The following is a 23,223-nucleotide window of genomic DNA, read 5'->3' as shown; positions in this document are numbered from 1 at the left end:
ATACTGGTTCAGAAAAATTATACAACTAATTTAATATATTCAGTTTACTTTACTAAAACTAAGTAATAATTTATAGATCAAAAAATTATAGCATTACTAGTGAGGGGCATCTGATAAATAATAATCGGTTTTAAATTAAACTTGACTGAAAAACCATCACACATTTTTCTAGATTTTTAATTGATACTTTTGATGCTGATATAATTAAAATTCTTTTCAACATATTTATTTAATAAATTTGTTACAAATAATTTTACCTTCTGGTAAAGTTGAAATTTGCGAACTTTTTGAGCTAAGATCAGCGAATGATAATGCATCTTTAAAAAGATATGAACAAGTTTTGTCTTCATCTGGTTGTGAAGCGGCTGTTTTATATATGCTTGTGTCAGAAGTATTTGCTGAAATCAATTTCGGATCGCTTGTTGTTATCGATGTATCTAAAGTTGAAGTGACTGAAACTACTTGATCGCTTGTTATTGATGTATCTAAAGCTGAACTAATAACTGAAGCTACTACTGAATTTTGAACCGCTGAGGTTATAGATACAGCAGACGTAGTAACCTTAAAAAACAAATAAAAAAACAGACTACAAACAAACTGTTACAGACTACAAGTTTTGTATTCTAACCTTTAATTTTATTACATGGTTGTAGGAAACAAACCATGAGCTTATTTATAAAGACAATAAAAAAATCATAAAAATAAGTTGAATATAAAACAAAACAAAAAAAAACTGACTGTTGTTTTTGATGGCGATGTTGTCATCGGTAACGTTTCTACAGTAACTACATCTTCACGTTCACAACCTTCACAACCTGGACAAGACGGTAAGTTTAAGTACGAATAAAAATTTGGTGGAAGTTGAAGTTTAAGTGCTGCTTCTCTCAACTCATCACTGACATTCAGTTCATAAACTACTTTAACATCACCTGTAAAAAATTTTTTTACTATACCAAAGGATTTTTAACGTTTTTAAAAATCTAATTGAACCCAATTTCTTAGTAATATAAAAACAAAGACAAAGTTGGTAAAAAGTGCTATAATAGTAATTTGTTTTTTAGTAATTCTTTTACAACAGTGACATGTAATTAAATTAAGTTACAAATAATTACCTCTGTTAGGAGCCTACCAGGTAGTCTTAAAATAACTACCAGAATTTGTAAACTTACCTCTTAGGTAGCAGGAAAATAAAAATTTGTCTTCAGTAATAATTGTTGTTCTTAATACAGTATATATTCCTTTAATTAATGTCAACTGTACCTGTTTTATTAAGATGTAAAGTGGGTTTTTATTTTTAAACGCTAAGGGTAAATGAATTCTTATTGCACACAAAAATTATTTTGGAATGTTCCTGACATCTTGCACAATTCCACTGAAGACATCTACGGTCATCGTTCAGGCAAATGTCTGAAATTGTTTGAGATTAAAAATAAGACTGTTGTAGTCTACAAGAAAATCAATGTGTAAATTATCTTCTTGGTTAGAATCCCTGAAAAGTTTTTTAAGAGCAACACTACGTTGCTTAAAATCACAAAATTGCATTAACATTATTCAAAAGAACATACAAATCGATTAAACAGATTAATTACTGCAAATGGTTTTCATTACCTACTGAAAGTTTTATAGTAGCCACTTAAAGTTTTAAGTGGCTACATTAATGCACAATATAACTGAATTCAGAATGCTGTATATACATTAGAATAAATATCATATTTATGTAGTGAACAAAATCTGTTTAATCATTTTACAAAAGAAAATTATGGGACTGATTTTTTTTAACAATTCTGTAAATAAATATTTATAACAAGATATGCTCTACAGCACATACAGTAGCTAAACTGTATATTTTCGATCCCAACTCACCAGTGATGACCTCACATCACCAGTTTTCCATTAGGGAACTTTTTAAAAATAATATGTCTAACAACACTCCTTATAAAAGTGAAAAATGAATTGCGTATAAGTTAAGAAATGAATCCAAATTTTTGTAAGTTGAAGCAAATTAATATTTTTCGATTAAAAGATGAACTTAAAGAACTAGATTTAACACAAACCCTTGCGATATGATCGTTTATTAATGATAAATACAATATTTATATTATATTACTTTTGATATAATTCTTGTAAAAAGTAAATAAAGTACAGCATGAAGTTTATATTTTTAATAGTGGTGTATAAGTCAATCTATGGTTTTTTTAACCGCAGTTTATTTTAAAAGAAGCTTGAATTTTATGTTGGGATTTACATTATATAGGAATGAACTTTTACCTTCATCTTTCCCATTAGCATCAGTTGCAGTTTCTGATGATCCACCAAATGATTTAGGGACATCACCAGCTGTAAAATACAATAAGCTACTGTACATATAGTTCAACTAATTAAATTAACAATAAATTAAGTTCATTTTTTCAAATTCTAGATTTTTAATTTCATTATATTTTTTATTAATACACAGACCAACCTTCAGACCTAACAAGTCAAAACCAACTTTTCGAATTACAATGCACAAAAAAAAAAGAGCAACAAAGTACTGTATTGTTCTGTGAATAACAATAATGAAATACTGAAGAGAAATTATAAAAAAACATATTAAATGACACATTTTTTGATATATTGTGTAAAATAGAAAGAACAGAGTGAAGCCACAAAGACACAGAACACAGTGGTGTGCATTTGCAGAACCCCCACAAACAAAATATAAAATTAACATTAAGCAAATTAACAACAAAGTAAACCTGTAAAATAATACAATTTCTTCCTTTTGTCAAAATAGTAATACATTATGAGGAATAGCTCTAAAGTAAAGACCAGTGGGAAATTTCTCTCCTTAAGGTTGTCAAACATGTGTCGCTCATGACCACACTAGTAATGTACACACTGCATTGTTGTCTGTAAGTTGTCGCGTTGTAGTACCTTTGATTACGTATGAGATATTACATTATAAAATGAATAGGAAAATCGATGTTGCAGCTGACTGTGAAATACGTGGAGTCAAATGTTTTTTAAAACATCAAAATGTTAAACCGGCTGTAATTCATACACAACTGGTTGCTGTGTATGGTGATAATATAATGAATGAAAAGAAACTTGCGAAAATGGTGTGAAAGGTTTAGAAGCAACAGAATTAATATGCACGATGAATAACGTTCGGGGAGGCCCTCGATAATAACAGAGGACTTGTTGAAACGTGTCGATGATGAAATCAGAAAAGATCGTCGCTCAATGATTTCCGACCTGGCCCTTCTTTTTTCTTATGTTTGTAGAGCTGTTATCAGTTGCATTGTTCATAACCATTTAGGCCTCAATCCCCAACCAGACCAACAAAGTTCAAGCCTCAGCGATTTGGATGCAAAGGTGATGGCCACAGTCTTTTGGGATTGGTTTGGCATACTGCTGATTGATTTCATGCCACGTGGAACTACTATAAATGCAGAAGCCTACTACTGCAAAACTCTATGTAAGTAATGGCATGTTATTCAAAATTGGCAACACGGGCGGCTGATTGACGGCATCGTCCTGCTGCACGACAATGCACATCCACATGTTGCGGGTCCGACATGTGATTTACTGAGAAAATTTGAGTGGGAAATTTACGATAGAGTAAACCACCATAGAGTCTGGACTTAGCTCCTTCTGATTACCATTTGTTTGGAAGATTAAAAGAATTTCTGAGCGGTAAACAATTCGCAACTGATAACTTAAAAATGCTTTTAATCATTGGCTAAATGGACTGGTGGTAGAAGAATACGACGAGGGTTTATTGAAGCTGGTGTATCGCTACGATAAATGTCTTAATTCATGTGACGATTATATAGAGAAGTAGTATAAGGAATGTAGTTTAAAAGAAATAAAAGATATATAAAGTTTTCAGAATAAATCTTTTTACAATGAAACGGTCTTTAAAGATATCCTGTCATAATTTACTGAAATTATTCTAAATAACATTTAACAATAAAAATTTCAATTAAAGATTAAAACCAAAATCTTCTAAATTTCACGCATACAATATTGACAATGACTCAAACCATCACAATAATGAAAACCGAGTTGTAAAATAAAATGTGTTGAGACCTTTTGCCAGATCAAAAGCTTGACCAAATAATAATATATTAATTCGATGAGTTAAATCTACAAAAAAACCTTTCTGTAAGTTTAATAAAAATAAAGCAGAATAGTTTAGTTGAAAAGATTATTTTATATATGTATATATAGTAATTACAATAATATATATAATTTTTTGAATATTAAAATAATTCAGTAATATTCTGACCAAGGTGCTAATAAAATTTAATACATGAAATCTACACCACCAAAACACACTAATTAGATAAGTTAAATTTACCTCATTAATTTCCAGTAACTGGTTTTAATGGTATTCCACATCTTCAGTTGGTGTTAAACTCTATTATAGTTTAATAAGTAGAATAAGTTTTTATTACATTAAAACTTATTCTTTTTAATGATTTATCTCATGCGGTCCAGTATTGGGCAAAACAAGTACGTGTACATTTATAATATCATTTAAAATGTTAAAATTCCTGAAAAGAAAATTGTAAATATAAAATTTGATGCCAACTGAAGATGCGGGAGACTGCGAAAACCAGTTATTGGGAATTGATAAGGTTAATTTAGTTTAACTTATCTAATTAGTGTGTTTTAGGTGGTTTATATTTCATATAATATTAAATATATACGTATAAGTACCATGCACTGCAACACCAAACTGATAGATCACAAGGTACAAAAGAAAAATTACTAACACTACAGATTAAAGAAAATGGAAGCTTACTGGTATTATTATTATCTCTAAACTGTGCAGCAAGAGAAAACGTACTGCTGGGAGAAGTCACAGTTGGTGATCCAGTTAATTTTGGTAAAGCAAATGTAAAATTTTTCATAGCAGGTGATTCTTTATCTTTAGCTGAAAGAAAATCAGGTTATCAGTTTGTTTACATATGCTAATAACATCCTAATATTTTCAATTAGTTAAACTAAATATATTTTAGTAAAAATAATAATATAGTAAAAGAAGGCACCTGCAAGAAAGACAAGAAACCTTGAAAAATATGATTTGATATGCCAAAAAATAATATAGACTATTATCAAGAATTGCTATAGTTCTCCAGATCATGGGAATAAGCTACAGATATTTTTTTATTATAAGCCTTGCATTAAATTACTTCACAATTTCATAATGATATAGTATAACAACCCAATAGATCACGACACAAAAAAAACACACCTTTGAACCATTGAGGCATGAATTTTTTTGTTAGAAAACATTTGTTCTGTCATCTACATTAAAAAAAAACCAATTAATTACACACACTTTGCTAGTTAGCAGTTGTATGTGCTTGACATACAAGGTGTTTTTAACACATTGTATGTCAGACCTTATTTAAGGTCTGTTTTGAATTTGATATTAACATGCATGTGTAACTTGATGCTACACATACATGCTATACATTAACATGCATGATGCTTGTGTAGCTCAGTTATTTCAATCAATAGTCAGCTGTTAGCCACAATAATTTAGTCACTTTGTTATTTATATTAATCCATATACAGAGTGTCTCTAAAATGGTGGGCTGGCTATACTTTTTCAGATTCTACTATCCTTAGGAAAAATGGCAATTTCTCCTCTGTTCTCTCCTTGTCTGCCATTTTGTTATTTTTAGATAAAAATGTATATTTCAAGTTTGGATAGAGGAATCACATTAATATTTTATTAAAATTAGCAAAAAATCAGGACTTAAATACCTTCACAAATTATTAAATGGCAGCCATTTTCATTTCTCAATCTGTTATTATATCTTCATAAATATAAGTTTTATAAAAATGTATGTTATTTGCTAAAATATTAAGCCTTTCATTATGAACAAAATGACATTTTATTTTTTTAAATTGGTTAACAAATAGCCGAATTATGGTAGATGAGTGATGTAATTTTGTGTCTGCTTTCATTTCATCAACTTTACGTTCAATTTTATTAAATATTAATTGTTTTTATTTATTGTTAATTCTAATATTGTAAATTAGTATCAAATTAAGTAATAATTTTCTCAGAATAAAATTTAACAACAATAAAACAATTGATATTAATTTTTCACTTTTGAATAATTTTACACAGCGACTATTACTGCTGATCAAGTTAACAATGTAAAACTGAAGCTTCTTTCAACGGGAATGGTGTTCGAAACTATCACAACCAGCATATCTGGAGCAATGAAAACCCTCATGGTACCTTCCAAAGTAGCCATCAAACAAAGATTTTTCTTGTACAGGCAGGTATTCAGGAAAATTTGTGACATTTAGAAGTGAATATTATAATGATGCTAACTAAAATATGATTTGGTGCCACTGATTTCAAGAAGAGCAAATAAACATTCATGATGAAGAATATAGCAGCCAACCGTTGATGATAACTGATGGTTTGATTTAGAAGACTGAAAAAAAAATTTGAGGAAACCAGTGCTTTACTATGTCCCAATTGTCTTTGATGTTGCCTGAACTTTGATTCATGAAGTTTTAACTGAAAAATTGGGCTATAAAAAGTGAAAGAGTTAACCTTCATTAGCAAGACATTACTGACAGAAACAAGGAAAACATATTGCTGCTGTAAGTGAATTTTTTCAGTGTTACAAAAATGAAAGTGATGAATTGTTGTTTGATCACATTGTTACCAAAGATGAAACCTGGATTTCCTATTCAAACATCTAGACAAAGCAGCAGTCAATTTGATGTTGGCATTTATCATCTCCTAGACCGAAGAAATTCAAATAATAACTGTTAATAACAAATGATGTGGGATGCTATCCTACAGCATTTTATTTTTGTATAATACCTGGCCACACACGGCAAATAAGACACTGAAGTGATAGTAAAGATTTAGTTGGAAAATCTTCAATCATCAACCATAAAGTCCTGACTTAGCTCCCAGCAATTATTTTCTTCTCTCACCTTAAACAGTGGTTTGTTTCACAAAAGTATGACAATGACAACAAATTGAAAAATGGGGATAATTGTGGTTTGTCACTGGCAGCAGATTACTTGAAGGGGGGATGAAGAGGCTAGTGAAACGCCAAGAAAAATGTGTTGAAACTGAAGGCAGCTAACTAGAAAAGCAATAAATAAATGTAGTTTTCATATGCAAATAATAAAGTTTGTTCATATTCTACAGCTGAACTTCTTTACAAATAAGCCTCTTACATACATTTAATCAAATCTACTGAACCGCTTCAATAACCTGCTATACGCTGAACAGCACTTTCTATTCAATCATTTATGACGTAAAGTTACATGAAGATAAATACAATTTTTGGGAAATATTGAATTAACTTACCTGTTGAAACTTCAGGTGTACTAGAAACAGGAGTAGAGACAGATTGATCATCTGAACTTTCTGACAGTTCAACCTAAAAGAGAAACAAATTTAAAAATAAAATTATTAAATAATCTAAAACAAAGTTAAAAGCATGAAATGCTTCATCATAAATGATCACATACTTATCCAAAAAAATAATCAGATGATCAATAAATAATTCTGTAAAGAAAATTATGCAACAGATATTTTCATGTTTTACTGATTTTTCTTCCAGTACATTGCAGTAAGTGCCCTAAATGATTAGTAGAGGCACCAAAACAACAGCAAATTGTTGATTGGGTGAATTATCTGCTATACTTTTGTACAATAAATATTCTCAATATTGTGCTGGGGCAGAGCTCCAAAACAATATTAACAATGGTTCCCAAAGTGTGCACCTTGGTACCCTGGGAAGCCATAACTTCCTCGCAGGGATATTGTGAATTCATAATTTTATTTTTATTTTCAATTCAATGTCATAGGTGCAACATATGGTGAGAAGCTGGTACAAACAATTTAGTTACTGTTTACAAAATACTCTGTTAAAGATTGCTAGATGATGCAACACCAGTCTCTCGACTGTTTAGTAGTAATCTCAAAATATTTGGTACTGCGTATTTGTATATAAATAAATGTCAGTTTTGCACACTTTTAGTGCTAAATTAGTTTTCAGTACTAAAAATTTTGAATTAATTTTCAGAGATTCTATCAATTGAATGTTGTTGTGACAGAGTCAAGTGAAGTTTTTCTCATATGTAATTTTCAAAATGGATTCCATTTTACTAAACGCCAATAAGCATTATGAGAGTGAAGTTGAAGAGGGCACACCGTTGTCAATCAGCGGCAAGTGTGAAGAAGTATAAAAGTTGAAAATATGATGTCAGCTATTTGGACTTTGGCTTTATATCAACACAAGTCAACAAGCAAAGAGAGACCATGATGTGTTCTGTGTATGAAAGTTTTGGCAAAAAGAAGTTGAAATGTCGTTTAGAAACCATTTATTCCAACATATCTTTTAACTACTTTAACAAGAAGCCACAAGAGAATTAAATTAACAAAAGAGTGGGTTTTTATAAGCAGACATCAATATCAAGTAATGCTTTACTAGCATCTAACAAGGTAGCACATAGAATCAAAAATGTAAGAAGTACCATACAATTAGAAGAACTCATTTTACTGGTTGCTGCAGTTATATCAACTTTATAATCAGCGTGTCAACTGGGAAACTACTTTCAAAAGAGCCTTTGTCCAATAACACCATCAGCTACAGAATACAGCTCATAGCTGAGGATGTTATTGACCAATTAACACAAAATTAGAAGAGAAGGAATCTGGCTATCTGGATGAGGCCACAGATAATAATTATGCTCACTTGATTTGTACAGTTTATAAATTGCAATAACATTGTAAAATACTGCTAGTACAAAGACTCAAGACTTGTTTGCGATCATTGATACTGTTAGATCCAGAAACAGTTAGGCGTGAACTAAGTGGATTGGTGTCTGTACAGATGGAGGTTCATTCTGGAGGGTCAGATTTAATTTCTCAGACTTTTTTTTTTAAGCAAAACCCCTGAGACATTGTAGAGTCCTACACTGAACCAGGTTTTACAGTATGTAGTGAATATAGTAAATCTTTTTAAAGATTCAACCGTAGAATGCAAGATTTTTCGATAGACTATGTGGGATCCAAAGACATGTCTTTGTTGGTTACAGCACTTACAATGGCTTTCTTGTAGTAATGTACTCTCTTGTACATTTGAATTGCAACAAGAAATTTATATTTTTCTTAATGAGAACATTAAATATAAAGAATATTTCGTAAATGATGTTTTGGTAAAACCAGCACATTTATCTGATTTTTTGAAAATATGAATTCTCTGAATTTCTATCGGCAGGGAAGTTAAAGTTGATTGCAAAAATTTTAGCTTTGAAAAAACTAAAGCTAAGGAAAAGAAAAAATTAATGAAGACACAGGCAAGCAATGCTTCTCTTTGTTGCAAACTTTTTTTTTGCCTCGAATGGAGTTGAGTTTTGTTCAGATATGAAATTAATTTTTGAAAAAATTGATTTTGCCGCTGCTCAATCTCAATTTACTGTTACATAAAACAATCCGATGTTGCCTTGTGACAATACATTGAAAACAAAATTTAGCAACATCAAATTAACTCAATTTTGGATATCAATAAAAGATGAATACCCACTTCTAAGCAGTAAAGCTCAGAGGATTTAAATTTCATTTACAGCTTATTTTCTGAGTGAAGCAGGGGAGGGGTTTAGCAGTTGCTGTGATAAAATTGGATGAAAATAAATATGAAGGAAATGAGGGCAACTATGTTCAGTTTAATTTTATTATTTGAGAAAATTTACGGCAATCAACAGACTTATCCTGCCTACTAATTATAATTATAATTAGTTGAATTTGTTCAACTGCATTTTTTATTACAATGACACTATATTTATAATTAAATTTACTGTGATCTAAAATGAGTTTTATTGATTTTTACTTAACCTTCTTTACAAAATATTATTGGCTATTTTGTAAAGTGTACTTATTAGAATTTGACAAAGGATAGCTAAGGAAAATCTGGATTCGGCAAAGCCACTGCGAATCAAAGAAGTTAAAGAACCATTACATTAATATTAATCATGCACCAAGAGTCACTACTATGTAATCTTATGTTGTGGAAAGCAATCTAAGAAAGTACACATCACATTATTGGTGTTTACTTTTAAAAATGAATTCTTATACTACAAAAACTCTCTCTATTTTTTCTTTTTCAGTGGCTATGGTGTGGTTCATGCAGGCCATTTAAAACTGTGTCAGATCAGAAGCTCCTATGGAGCACCACAAAATCACTCACTACTATTTTTCTGACACTACTCCACCAAATGAGCACAACATTATATGTGGTACTAACTTTCACCTAACAAGAAAAATACTGATTGTAAGATTTCTATACAGATGATGCAATTGTACTAGTTTTGTTTTTGTTTGCAGGAATTTGAAAAGGGCATTTATAAAAGAGGGGACCTTACAAAATCTATTCTCTTAGCAGGTGTTTTTTCCCCTTCCTTATCTATTTTTTACTTATCCTTATTTATTTTAAGTTCAGTGAGATTAGGAACTGTACAGCCAATGCGACTTTGATGTGATTTTGTGAGGGTAACTGCCAATTTCTCATTTTAAGTTTAAATTTGAGATGAAGAGTAACAGCACTTATTCTGTCTACTGAATAAGGGCATTATTAGATTGTTCTATCTGGTTGTGACTACAAATCAAATTAGAATATTCTACATTATATATTGCTACATAATATTGTATCCAAACATAAACAAGATTTCTGAACAAAAATAATCTCAAAACTAACATTTTCACATCTAAAAAATCTACCTATAAATTACAGATTAAAATATATATTATTTTTTAATATTTCAATAATTTAGTAACATTTTGATCACTGTGATAATAAAATTTAATATTATGTGAAACATAAACCACCAAAACACAGTAATTAGATACGTTAAACTTAACTAATTCAATCCAATAACCTCGTGATAACCTGCTAATACAAACTGAAGATGTGCATTATAGCGAAAACCAGTTATCGGAAATTAATAAGGTAACTTTAACTTATCTAATTACTGTGTTTTGGTGGTTTATCTCATATTTTATATATGACATAAGATTAAGGTTAAAACAAAGAAAACTGTAAATACCTGTGCAGCATCAATAGCAGCCTTAAAATCTTGTGCAATATCTGGCGTTTTAAATCTAATAGCAAACTTTTCTTGACTAAATTCTCCTTCTGAATAATCCATAGCACACCATAACCAAGTCTTATCATCTTTTGGTTGAAATACTAATTCTGGTGTAAGAAAGTGATTCAGACATAATTTCAATATAGTTTCCCTTCTCATCAATAACCTGTGTATATAAAAAAAAATTAAAACCAATAATAGATAGTAAGATGAGAAAACAACAATTGAAATAAAAAAGGATGTTTTATGGCTTGGATAAATGAGCATGCATTTATTTTTCTATTGACACCACAAATCTATTTTGTTTTCTAAATGATAGGACATTGCAGTTAACAAACCAATCATCCCAAGTTAAGGAAAATATATTCCGTGCCATGTATGATCATGGCAAATACGTCAGATATTTAAACCACTAAGGAAGGTGACAGAGCTCATTATTCCTTAGCCAGATGCTAACTAGAATTAGGGCATGTTTGTTTAGATGCCCACATACTGATGTTGAAGATCAACATTTAAAAAAAACAAACTTTATGTTTTTTATAACATGTTATTTAAAGGTATACTTGGGAAGAGTGATAAAAAATATCCCACAGTTTGTGACAGGTTTTTTAGCCAGCTTCAAAATAATAAACTCCATTCAAGAATTCAATCCCCAAGAATCTCAACACACCCTAAAAGTATCTAATAAAATCTATATTATAATAAACATCCATGCACCCAATAATAATAAAAATAAGTTTCCTAAAGACTGTAAAGAAACAGAAACGTTCTGGGATCTACTCGACCTGACTATAAACAACACCCCCAAAAACCATATTAAACAAGTAATCAGTGACTTCAATGTTCAATTAGGCAGAGAAAGAAGATATCGCATCATTGAAAATGGCCCCCAAAAGAAAAACAAAAATGGACAGACTCATCGATCTTTGCAGAAACCACAACCTATTGAAATGCACATATTTAAAGAGGAAACCTCAAAACCTGGAAACAACCCAACTATACTAAAGGAGAATGACAACTAGACTATATATTTGTGGACAAAACACACCACAAGGAGAACGTATAAGTCCTCTGAGGAGTATACACAGGCTCAGATTACTATGTAGTAAAATTAAATTTACTTCCCGAAGAAAGCAACATAACCAAGCCCCTAAAACTAAAAGAAAAGGAGACCCTACCCGACTAATCAAGAATAAAAATTACACAAAAACAACTGAAAAAATAACAATCATAGAAAAATTCGAAAGTCTAGTCAATACCTCACACAAATCACAGAATTAGCCCCAATAAAATCCGGTAAAAAACATCAATGGTTGAACAGCAAATGTGACAAAACAGTGGAGAAAAATCAAAAGCATGGCTTTCACTAATTCCAAAAATCAGAGACATCCTTCCAAAATCTAGTAAAACAAAGAAAAGAAACAACCCTAACTCTAAGGAGAATAAATAAACAATATAAAGACAAACTCAAGTCAATAGAAGAATTCAGAATAAAACACAGCTGAGACTACTATAAAATCTTGTAAGATCAGCTACAAAAATATGAATCGCAACTCTACTAATAAAGAATGAAAACAGTAGATTGGCCCATAACAGTAAAGACAATACAGAAATCCTAACTAAATATATTTCAACAAACTCCTAAATTGCGAAAAACCAACAGAACCCCTAAACTTCCAACTACAACACCCCAATAAAATATCAACCCTCCCACAATAAATGAAGTCTACCAAGCACTGGGTGAGATGAAGAATTAAAAAGCAGTGAGAAATCAGTCTTTTGTAGAGATCTGGTCATGCAGGAAGATCAGCAAAAACTGCCCATCAACAACTGGAAAAAAGAACTACCAGATCACTGGACGACAGCCCTCATCCATCTGCTAAACAAAAAACAAAAAAAAAAAACAGACCCTAACAATTACAGGGGTATCTCACTCCTAGACAATTTATACAAAATTCTTTCAAGAATCATCCTCAACAGGATTGGTTTACAAATAGAGAAAGAACTAGGAGAATAACAGGGAAGTTTCAGACCCTGTAAGAGCTGTCTAGACCAGATCATGAGTCTCGGCTAATAATGGATCACAACAGAAAAAGGAGAAGAGACACAGTGATAACATTTGTAGATTTCAAGAAAGCTTATGACAGCATCCACAGGGAATCCCTATTAAAAATGATAGGACACCTCAGACTATATCCCAAATTTATAAACAGGATAAAACTGATACTCAAATACACTAAGTGAAGAGTGAAAATGAAAGGAAAACTCTTAGAACCATTTGAGATGAAAACAGACTGCACCAAGGCGATGGGCTCTCACCACTATTTAACTGCACTCTAGAATTGGCAATGAAGGAATGACTCAAAAAATGCTGCTAAATGTAAAAATAGGCTGAAAAATCAAAACAAACTGTTTTGGTTTCGTTGACAACTTGGCACTGCTAGCAAACAAAATCGATAAAGCTAAATCACTGATATTTGAACTTCAGAACATTGCAATGAAATTGACCTTAAAATATCATTCAAAAAGACAGAACTTATGTTCCAAAAACCAACAAGATTAAAAAAAGTAAACATAAATTTTAATAAAATCAAAATAGTAACTGAATTCAAATACCTCGGAGAAATAATAACATAAATGAAAAATTCTCCATCCAAATAAGAAACAAGGTAGCTAAAAAGCACAAAAATTAACAAAGTACACTTACAATAAAAAAGGCCTATCAATAAGTGCAAAAATAAAGACACTGCAACACAGTTATAAAACCAGAAGCCACTTATGCAGCAGAAATGCTCTTCTACCTGAAAGATCAACCAGACAGACAGACTCCAGAAAATCGAAAGAATTGGAAGAACCTGCATCAATAGAAAGTACCAGAAAGATGGGCAGTGGTGGATCATGCCCAAAAACATAGTACAAAGTATTAGAATCCATTACTGATACCATGCGTAAGAGACTAGGATTCTCTGGATATATCATGAGGATGCAAGATTTAAGACTTCTGAAACTGCAAGTACAGTATAATCTCAACTTGGTAGTACCAAGACAGGATGCAGATGGTTCAAAGAAATAAGAAAGAATCTGAAGTTAACTGGCCTTACACCGCAGATAAGATGAAATTAAACAAAAAATCAAGAACAATCACAACAAAAAACTCACAACATTTTCAAAAGTAGAAATGGCACAAACACCGAAACATATGAAAAAATAGTGGGAGGACTGCAAGGCCCAAACAATCCCATTAGAGAGACTTGGATAATAGACTGACTAAAGTGATCCTTTGTGGTCATAAAAGATGATACTTTATATCAAACCAAATTTTATAGCAACATGTTTAATTTTTTGAGAACACAGTAAAGTTTTTTTGCATATAAAATATATTTTATAAGTATAGCAATATTTCACTTTAATGGCAAGTATATATTAATAAAAAGAACATTGATAAATAAAAAACAGATAAGTTGAAAAACCCAGTAAAGAAAAACTGCTTCACTTTTTAGATACACATACAATTTTTTAGATTCTGAAAAAAATATTTCATGGAATAGTCAATAATTATGTTTGTTACATTATTTAACATTCCGTACTAATAACTGGTAAATTTATTTATTATTATTATTATTATTATTAACTGTAACTTTTTATTTATTGGAATTGAAAATGGATTGGAAGAGATGTATTTTATGACTGAGAAAACATTGTAATCATAAATAAACCAAATTCAGAAACATACATCAATTAAAATGAGACAGTGTAATATCTGAACAAAAACTAAAGCAATTGTTGTTTATATCATTCCAATTGACAGCAGAAATGGTATTAACTTAGATATTTATTGTGATTTGGTGGTTTAAATTTCATGTAATATTAAATTTTATTAGCATAAATATATAAGTTGTGTGTTTGTGGTTCAACAAGGTTATCGAGGGATAATAACACATGTAAAAATCGCTTTAAATGCAATTCGTTACTCTTAAGTAAGAGTACAAAATATGTTTACTACACACCTTAAAATACCAAATATAAATTATAACAACACAATAAGTTACTAAATCAACAGTTCTTTGTGCGATAATTAATCACTTTTAATGTCTACAAAAAGAACAAGTTTACACTGTATAAATGAATGTCTGACTCCTGTTCACAAAGAACTCACCAAACAGCTTCTTCTTCTTCTTCTTATGAGGATTCTTTGTTTTTTTTTGTTACAGCACACTCACTTAGAATTGCTCTCACACACTCCAGGCCTAAAAGCCTGTTCTACAGTACCCGACCCACCCTTTTGCGTAATGATTTCAACTGTCTGCACCTTCTACAGTTTTCTATAAATTCTTTCTAGAAATAATTTCTTTGTCATTTCTTCTACATTCTTCTTCTGAAAGCTTCTCTACTTGTATAATATATATATATAAATAACATGTTGTGAGCGATTCATAATCAACCCCCAGCAAAAACTACAGAGGATAAATTTTTGAAAATTTGCATAAATGTTCTTTTTATGGTGGAAGTGCACATTAAGAAAAGATTTTTTGAAATCAGCGTTTAAAGGGTTAAAATGGAGTAACAATGAAATTTACTATTATTTTAATTTCCTGGTAACAAATGAAGATATTAACTTAATTTTTGGTGTACAATCTTCATGTGAATATCTAAATACATCTATAAATTTTTTCAAAGTCAACTTTGAAAGGTGTAAAGAAAGGTAAACAATTTTTGAACAATGAATGTAAATTTTCCCCATTTTACTAACGAGATATTCAGTCGATTTGGACTTGCAAATATTCTTCAGAAAAATATCTAAAAACCATTTTTGGGTTTTTTAAATTCAATTTTTTTTAGGGATATGATAGTATACTATATGGCAGGGTGTGGCAGCTCAACCAACATAGCTACTGTCACCATTACCATATGTGCAAATGAATGCACCTGCCTCTGGTTACTGCACTAAAAAAAAATTGACAGCGACAGGAAATGGAAGTAACCAAACCATGTAGTAGCACAGGTAAAGCTGTGACAGGGATGCAGATTATATATAAATAAATTGACGTCTACTTGTTCCATTTCTGCAAGTTAATTTTTTTTTTTTTTAAATAAATTAGTTATAATAATACATACCTACACAAGTTATAACAGAGCAAAACAGTTCCTTACCTGATTTTCTTATTTTCCAGATGTTTTAACACTTTAACATCACCGATACCACGCTCTTTCCATTCTCCATCAAAAAATCTAAACAATTTTGCACGATGTGAATAAAGAACTTTCTCATTTTCCTCACCAGTCATTAATGGTACTTTATCAGGCAATGGAACCACCGGCTGAAAAAATGGAAAAAAATTGCTATAAAGACTGGCATTAATCTTGATAGAAAGTCAAACAATTTTATAAAAATTAAAGCTTATTTAAGAAAAGTTATAAAATTGAAATGTTACAACTCTGAATAACACCAACAGGAAAGTAGGAGTAAAATTATTTGAAAAAGTTTTTCAACATTGATTCTAAGTGCGGATTAACTTTTTCTCTATTTCAAACATTAGCTTGTAACTCAAGAGGTTGAAAATGATGAGGAAATGAAAGAAAGTAATTGGCTGGTTTGTCAGTCAGAAATTTTTCCCAAGACTGAATAAGCTAGAATGAATGAAAAACATATTGCAGTGATTGGCAACTATGAAAAAAATCTGATGTGGACACTGCATGGCTTCCTTGTATGCCTATTAAATTACATACACATTTTTTGCTGCACTTCATTTAAACTTATTTCATTTACAGTAAGATACGACCTTCCAGTTCTTTAGTAAAGTGGACACAATTGCTAAAACAGAATTAACTTATAAAACAAATTTATGAGTAAATTAAAAATGAACTGAAAAATATATTTAAAAACCAAAACATTTTCAAAATTTTAAAAGTTTATGAATTAAAAATTATGTTAATTTTAACATATAAATATTAACAATTGGGTTCTCTAACAATAATCTATGATACATTGCCCTATTATCCACACTATCAAGGAGAATGGGACAAACTATTATACAGGTAATTTACTAGTTTTAATGTGCTTATTGTAAACGATTTCATTTTGCTAAGTGCCTAGTGTACACACTGCTGCGTATATTTCTGTAATTAATACTAGTAATAATGAAATACATTACCGTATTTGCAAAGAAAAAATATAGTATTTTACTGCAAATACAGAAAATATATTACGATACACATGAATATTTCTCTTTTTTTTTTTGCTAATAGTAAATAAGAAGTTGAAATGTAGAATATTAAACTGTACACATTTATGGACAATATTAAATGGGAATTATTCATTATGACATCCACAAAAATTCAAAGTAACTAAAAAATCTTTAACTATTAAGTAATAAAATAAACATAAAAGTTCACTCTTATTTCTGCTCTAATCCTGGAATGAAGCCAAATTGAAATTTTTGGAACTTAAGTAGTAAATTTGATTTGATACAGTTTTTGCCCTGAAAAATTGAATGGAACAGGATACAATAATTTTGTTAAATTGGGAATAAATAAAATTTGTAGAGAATTTAATTCTGAGAAAACCTATACATATAATATCAATTGAACATGAAGTGTTAAAGAAATTTGAGTTTTATTAAAAATAAAACAGACTACAACACTGCAAAAAAATATTGTACTAATTACAAAGATTTTCAACTGAAATGACAGCCATTTCAATATTGGAAAATATTTAGAAAAAAAAATCAATTATTAAAAGTAAATAAAAGCAATTCACAAACTGACTATTACACAATTATTGTTCAACATCTTTGAATGTTCAAAAATTGTTACAAATGTTTCATAATTTTATCTATTTACTGGCAATTTAACAAAGTTACTGTACATCAAACCTAAAAAATTGTGTTTTGGAACATACATTTTTTTGTTTTACAATAATTTTCTTAAAAATTACAAAAAAAAAAATAGTTCTGGGAACTGTTTTATTCAATTTTTCACTCCTTAATTTAAGTTCCTGGAATTTCAGTATTACTTTATTATATTCTTGGACAGAAAACAGGGTGAAATCTTTTGAAAGCTATGACTTGAGAACAAATTACTTCCAGACTCATGTTTACATAAACTTTTTTCTTTATTTTTACTAGTAGAACATGTACTAAAATTTCTTTTTTATATATATGGGTGCCTTCATTAGATACCCTTATAATTATAAGAGTTTAGTATACTATTTATATATGTGAACTATAAAACAAAATAAGAAATAAAATTATTTTATTTGGGTAGTAAAATTATGAAGCACAGACTAAATTAAGTAAATAAGTCATCAAAAATGGACTTGACGTCAAAAAATTTTTATTCTGTTTTCATTCATTATCAAAAATACCTGAAAGAAAATACTATCGCTTTCCTCATCAACATCGTTAGCTGCTTCACCATCACTGTCGCCATCAGTATCAGGGTGCCCCGGAGACCTCGGTTTAGGGCTACGAATAACACTGAAGTTAAACTCAAATTTATTTTCAGAATTTTCTTCACTTTCTATATCTGGACCTATAGAAAATTACAATTGGAAATTATACAATTTTAATAAATTCTTGTAAAACCGTTAGGTTTTCAGTTTACCTTCTTTCATTACCTCTATTAAGATGGTAATTATAATTAAAAATTATGTCAATAATAAGATTTTTTAAAGCACATTAACTTAACTTTATTTTCAAAGTAACACTAGCAGTGCGAGTGTAATTTTGTAATTCCTATCAAAAATACACTTACTACAGGGTGTTACGTGTAAGTCAACACCCTGCTAGATGAGAAGAGATTTTTATCTTGATAAAAATCTTAACACATGCTACTGAGATTGTCATGATTCTCTAAAACATGCTTTTACCCAAAGTTTTCAACTAATTTTCATTTGAAAATATTTTGAATACCAGAATTAAATTAGCTTATATATCATAGTGCTATTTACAGATACTAACCTATGATGACAAAATGAAAATATCTTCACATTTGTATGTAAATAATTTTAAATTATCTGTAAAAAATTAAATTAAATTTATTATTTTAAATATTCTTTCATTTTGGTTACCTGGAAAAAATTTACAGTAGAACCACCAGAAAAACTTCTAAAGAAGTACACAGATCACAGAAATTGGTTTAGTAAGGAATAAGTTATGAACATACATACAAAACATTTTATTCAAGTTAGGTTAGAAATACTTCTGGAATTTAGCAATACAGGGCAGTGAAACATTGCAGTATTCTCATTCTTTACTGTGGAAAGTAACAACAAATCATTCATTGCCAGTTTCTGGAATATAATGTTAGCAAATACTTCCTGTTAATAAATAACAAAAATAACCGAGGATGTAAAATATTAGAGAGCTATTTAGAATTAAAAAATTAAGTGAAAGCAGAAACGAATGCATTGAAAAAAAACCACTAGCAGTTTTGAGTACTATGTTCATTCCAAACCTGCTGATCCTCATCAAAATTGATGGGGACAGAAATATACTACATCATACAATTGTAGACAAAAGGATTTGCTAATTCATCATAACAGCTAATAATTTTATTAGTCCGGAATTTATGAAATGACATTCTCAAATGAAAAAGAAGTTTTTGTAGTTCAAAGGAAAACTATGGAGTACTAGCTAGCAACATTGGACCTTCATGCCAAATGTTAGAATAAGTTTAATGAATAATTTAATAAGTGACTACATATATTTGCTTTTGTGTGTTATATGCTACGATTTATTCTTAAGTTCATAGCAACAAGGAATATTTACAGTGAACAGCAATGTACATGTGGTTACTGAACTCTTGTTCTATGTTTGATATAACTTAACATCAAGATAACAAAATGTCTTTGATTACTGAGGCATTAAATTTCACAAACATATTTTAACAAAATTATTCCAAGACTATTTACATATCTGTCTTATAACAGTTTAAAGCTGAAAACATAAAAACTTGCTGTAAAATTTTATTCTTATTCATTCAATGAATCTTTGAAAATTTTTTGAGTGTATGAGGGGTTATGTACAAATTTTTGATGAAATAAAGTTAAAGTGATATTACTGCTATTTTGTGTTGAAATAATAAACAGTATTGCAATGTTGTTTTTATTATTATCCAAGAAATTCATGTGATTGACATATTATATATGATCTCTATTTTTAAAATTTGGTTTTAAAGGTTTCTTATAACTTACTTGATACAACCTTCTCAAAAGTCTTAATGATATATTGTAATCCCAATGCAGGGGTCTTTATTTAATTATGTGCTAATTACTATTCCCATTACTACTCTAAGCAGCAGATTTATTTTATTGTAATTTTCCTTTTGTTAAACATTTTGTAAAATGGTAATAAAATTTAAACTTGGACAAATATTTATGATGTTAAAGTCAAACTTTTTTAATTTCGCACTGACCAATGCACAGAGCGTGTTCCACCTAGTGGTGGTGACTTGTGGCAACTTTTAGAAACACAATATTGTTTGACAAGTCAACACATGATTAATTTTTCAGTTATAACAACAGTTGGAGTATGCAAACATACTTACAACTTACTGGATTTTTAACAAAATTAAAATTAAAGATTTTACTTCAGTAAGCAATTTGGGAAGAGTGCATCAGAAGACCACATTTCTGTGAAGGGTTCAATTATTTTAAAGGGAGCAGGAATGCTAATCGATAAAGATCTCACACCCAACACAATCTTTCAAATCAATCAACAATGATAGCATCGATACAGTTTGTTTATGGTTAATGAAGATTGCTTCTTAACTGTCTCAACAGATTTCTAAGTGGGCATCAGCACAGGATCATAGCACTTAATTTTAATGAAAAATCTAACTTGCATCTCCATAAAATTTGTGCTGCATTCGTTGACAGATCACAGAAAGACAATTGTGTTAACGTTAGTCAACACTTTCTTGACTGCGCCAATGCAAATAATTTTTTTTTGAAAAACATTATAACAGGAGAAAAAACTTGGATTTAAGAACAAGATGTGGAAACCAAGACCATAATCATCACAGGTCTAACCATCACGGATCTTTACCCTAAAAAAAAGTATCCTGCATGAGCCAGTCAAATATCAAGATAATGTTGCAGATTTTTGACTGGAAAAGTTTGATCAATTCATTTTATTCCACATTATCAGACAGTAAACAAGGAGTTCTATATCAAAGTTTGAAGATAGAGTTACACGGAACGAGGCCTAAGTTGTGGGAAAACCAAACTTTTAATGTTGCATCATAAAAAATACCATGGTTCACATTACTTCTTATCCATGATTATTTGACAAAACACAAGATGACTTTGTCTTCTGACATTGTCTCTTCCACCCTACTCTCCACACTTGGCCCCCCCACAAGACTTTTTCTTGTTTCTCAGCCTGAAGGTAACTTTGAAGAAATGTTGGAACGCAGGATTACAAGCAACAGGGATTATTTGACGGGATAAGCCTATATAAAATATTAAAAACTTTTTTAAATAACAAAAATGGTCTTTTTTTAAACACTTTGTACCAGATCAATTCTAAGCAAGTTTTCAGAGAATATCTATTAAGATTTGGAATACTATCATATTTAAAGGAAAAAATATACAACTTACCTTTAAACACAAACGTTTTACCAGGTGTGGAAGTATTTTGTCCGCCAAATGTAAAAGTAGCTGTAGGTTTAGAAGGTGTGATATTACTGCTGTTACCAAATATCGGTTTTGTAAATGTTGTACTAATATCTTCAGGTTTACTAGCTATAGTCGTAGTCTGAGAAGAAACAACTGTATTTGTGCTGGTGGTTGGAATACCAAATGAAAATTTAAAACCAGTAGAAGGAATGTCATTTGATTCCGATGCAGAAATCGTACTGGCTGTTTGATTACCGAACGAGTACGTCGATTTAGATAAACCTTCGGTATTTTGTTTCGGTATACCGAATGAAAAACCACCTTTAGAAAAGTCAGTAGTGCCACTGTCACTAGAAAAAAAACTGGGACTGAATACTGATGTGCCAGTAATGACTGTTTCCGATGTACTGCTTTCTTCACCCTCCTTCATCGTACCACATGCCGGGCATTTTTTAACATCAGGATTATTGCGCACTAAACAACAAGAACATTCCCACGAACCGGCTTTAGGTTTAAATAATTCACTCAATGATGGCTGAGTGGTTTTTTTATTCGCATCAGTTGTTGTTGTTGCTGATGATGTCACAGATGTAGTGATTTCTTTAATGATAACTGGTTTACTTGAGCTACAAGATACACAAGCATTACTGGCATAATCATTAACAACTAAACAAAACTTGCACTCCCAAGAACCTAAAAAAAGAAAAAGTCAACGGGTTACAGTACAAAGTCATAATATAGACTAAAATAAATTAAACTAAAAGTATAATTTTTTTGTTTAAAAAATCGTTTCTGGATAAGATTGTAAGATCCTATAATTTAAAAGCCTACTATCTGTAATCCTGATGGAGAGTCCTTTCTCACATCCCCCTTTCATTAATCATTGTTTATGTGGGTGAAATTATGACTCTGTTGCAGATGTTAGGACCTAAAGACCCAGCACTCTTTGCCTCTAGTGTCTGTGGGCCAACTCTGGGTATGTTTTCTGTCTGGTGACTGTACAGTAAGCCTAACTGCTGAAGTAGTGTTAGATAAAGCTAAGATTAGGCCTCTTTACTGCCCCAACAAAGTTTTATATAGTAAATATAGAATTAACTCAATAATTTATTAAACACCATTTATTAATTGTCACCCTTCTAGTTCTCAAGCATAGTATTTGTCGTAAAACAAAAAGCTACTGTTTGATGAAAAATACAAAATTTTGAAAAAATTGATATTAAAAATTTCAATTCTCAGAAACTTTGTTGAGAGATAAGTTTATTTTTTAAGAAAATTTAATACAATAAATATATATATACATACACATAAAACGAATTGTAGTGGATTCAATATAACATCCACTTTAAACAAAAATTTTTTTTAGTTCTTAGTAAAAATAATAAATTATTTATTCGCTTAAACATGTTTTAATATCAATAATAAAAATGTACAATTCATAATTTTATACACCAGGATGGAAAATTATGTTTTATATAATCTTT

General features: G+C 30.2%; 1 protein-coding gene across 5 annotated transcripts in view; it reads right to left on the bottom strand.

The window, feature by feature from the left end:
* Window positions 1-23,223, bottom strand: part of LOC142333248 (E3 SUMO-protein ligase RanBP2-like) — a 128,865-nt gene that overhangs the window by 27,396 nt on the left and 78,246 nt on the right. For all 5 annotated transcript variants that reach the window (XR_012758568.1, XR_012758569.1, XM_075380242.1 and 2 more), the window contains exons 20-28: window positions 21,725-22,435; window positions 18,488-18,654; window positions 16,276-16,442; window positions 11,083-11,290; window positions 7,343-7,415; window positions 4,790-4,921; window positions 2,269-2,337; window positions 739-929; window positions 258-561 (exon numbers count right to left, since the gene is read on the bottom strand). Coding sequence is in view for 3 of the 5 variants with exons in the window: in XM_075380242.1 (XP_075236357.1) it covers window positions 258-561; window positions 739-929; window positions 2,269-2,337; window positions 4,790-4,921; window positions 7,343-7,415; window positions 11,083-11,290; window positions 16,276-16,442; window positions 18,488-18,654; window positions 21,725-22,435 (2,022 nt within the window). In the remaining 2 variants the exon portion in view is untranslated. The remainder of the gene's footprint in view (window positions 1-257; window positions 562-738; window positions 930-2,268; window positions 2,338-4,789; window positions 4,922-7,342; window positions 7,416-11,082; window positions 11,291-16,275; window positions 16,443-18,487; window positions 18,655-21,724; window positions 22,436-23,223) is intronic.

The sequence above is a fragment of the Lycorma delicatula genome, chromosome 12 (genome assembly GCF_047948215.1).
Source record: "Lycorma delicatula isolate Av1 chromosome 12, ASM4794821v1, whole genome shotgun sequence".
In the NCBI taxonomy this organism is placed as follows: domain Eukaryota; kingdom Metazoa; phylum Arthropoda; class Insecta; order Hemiptera; family Fulgoridae; genus Lycorma; species Lycorma delicatula.
Note: the sequence above shows the minus strand (reverse complement) of the source record. Positions and strands in the feature narration are given on the sequence as shown.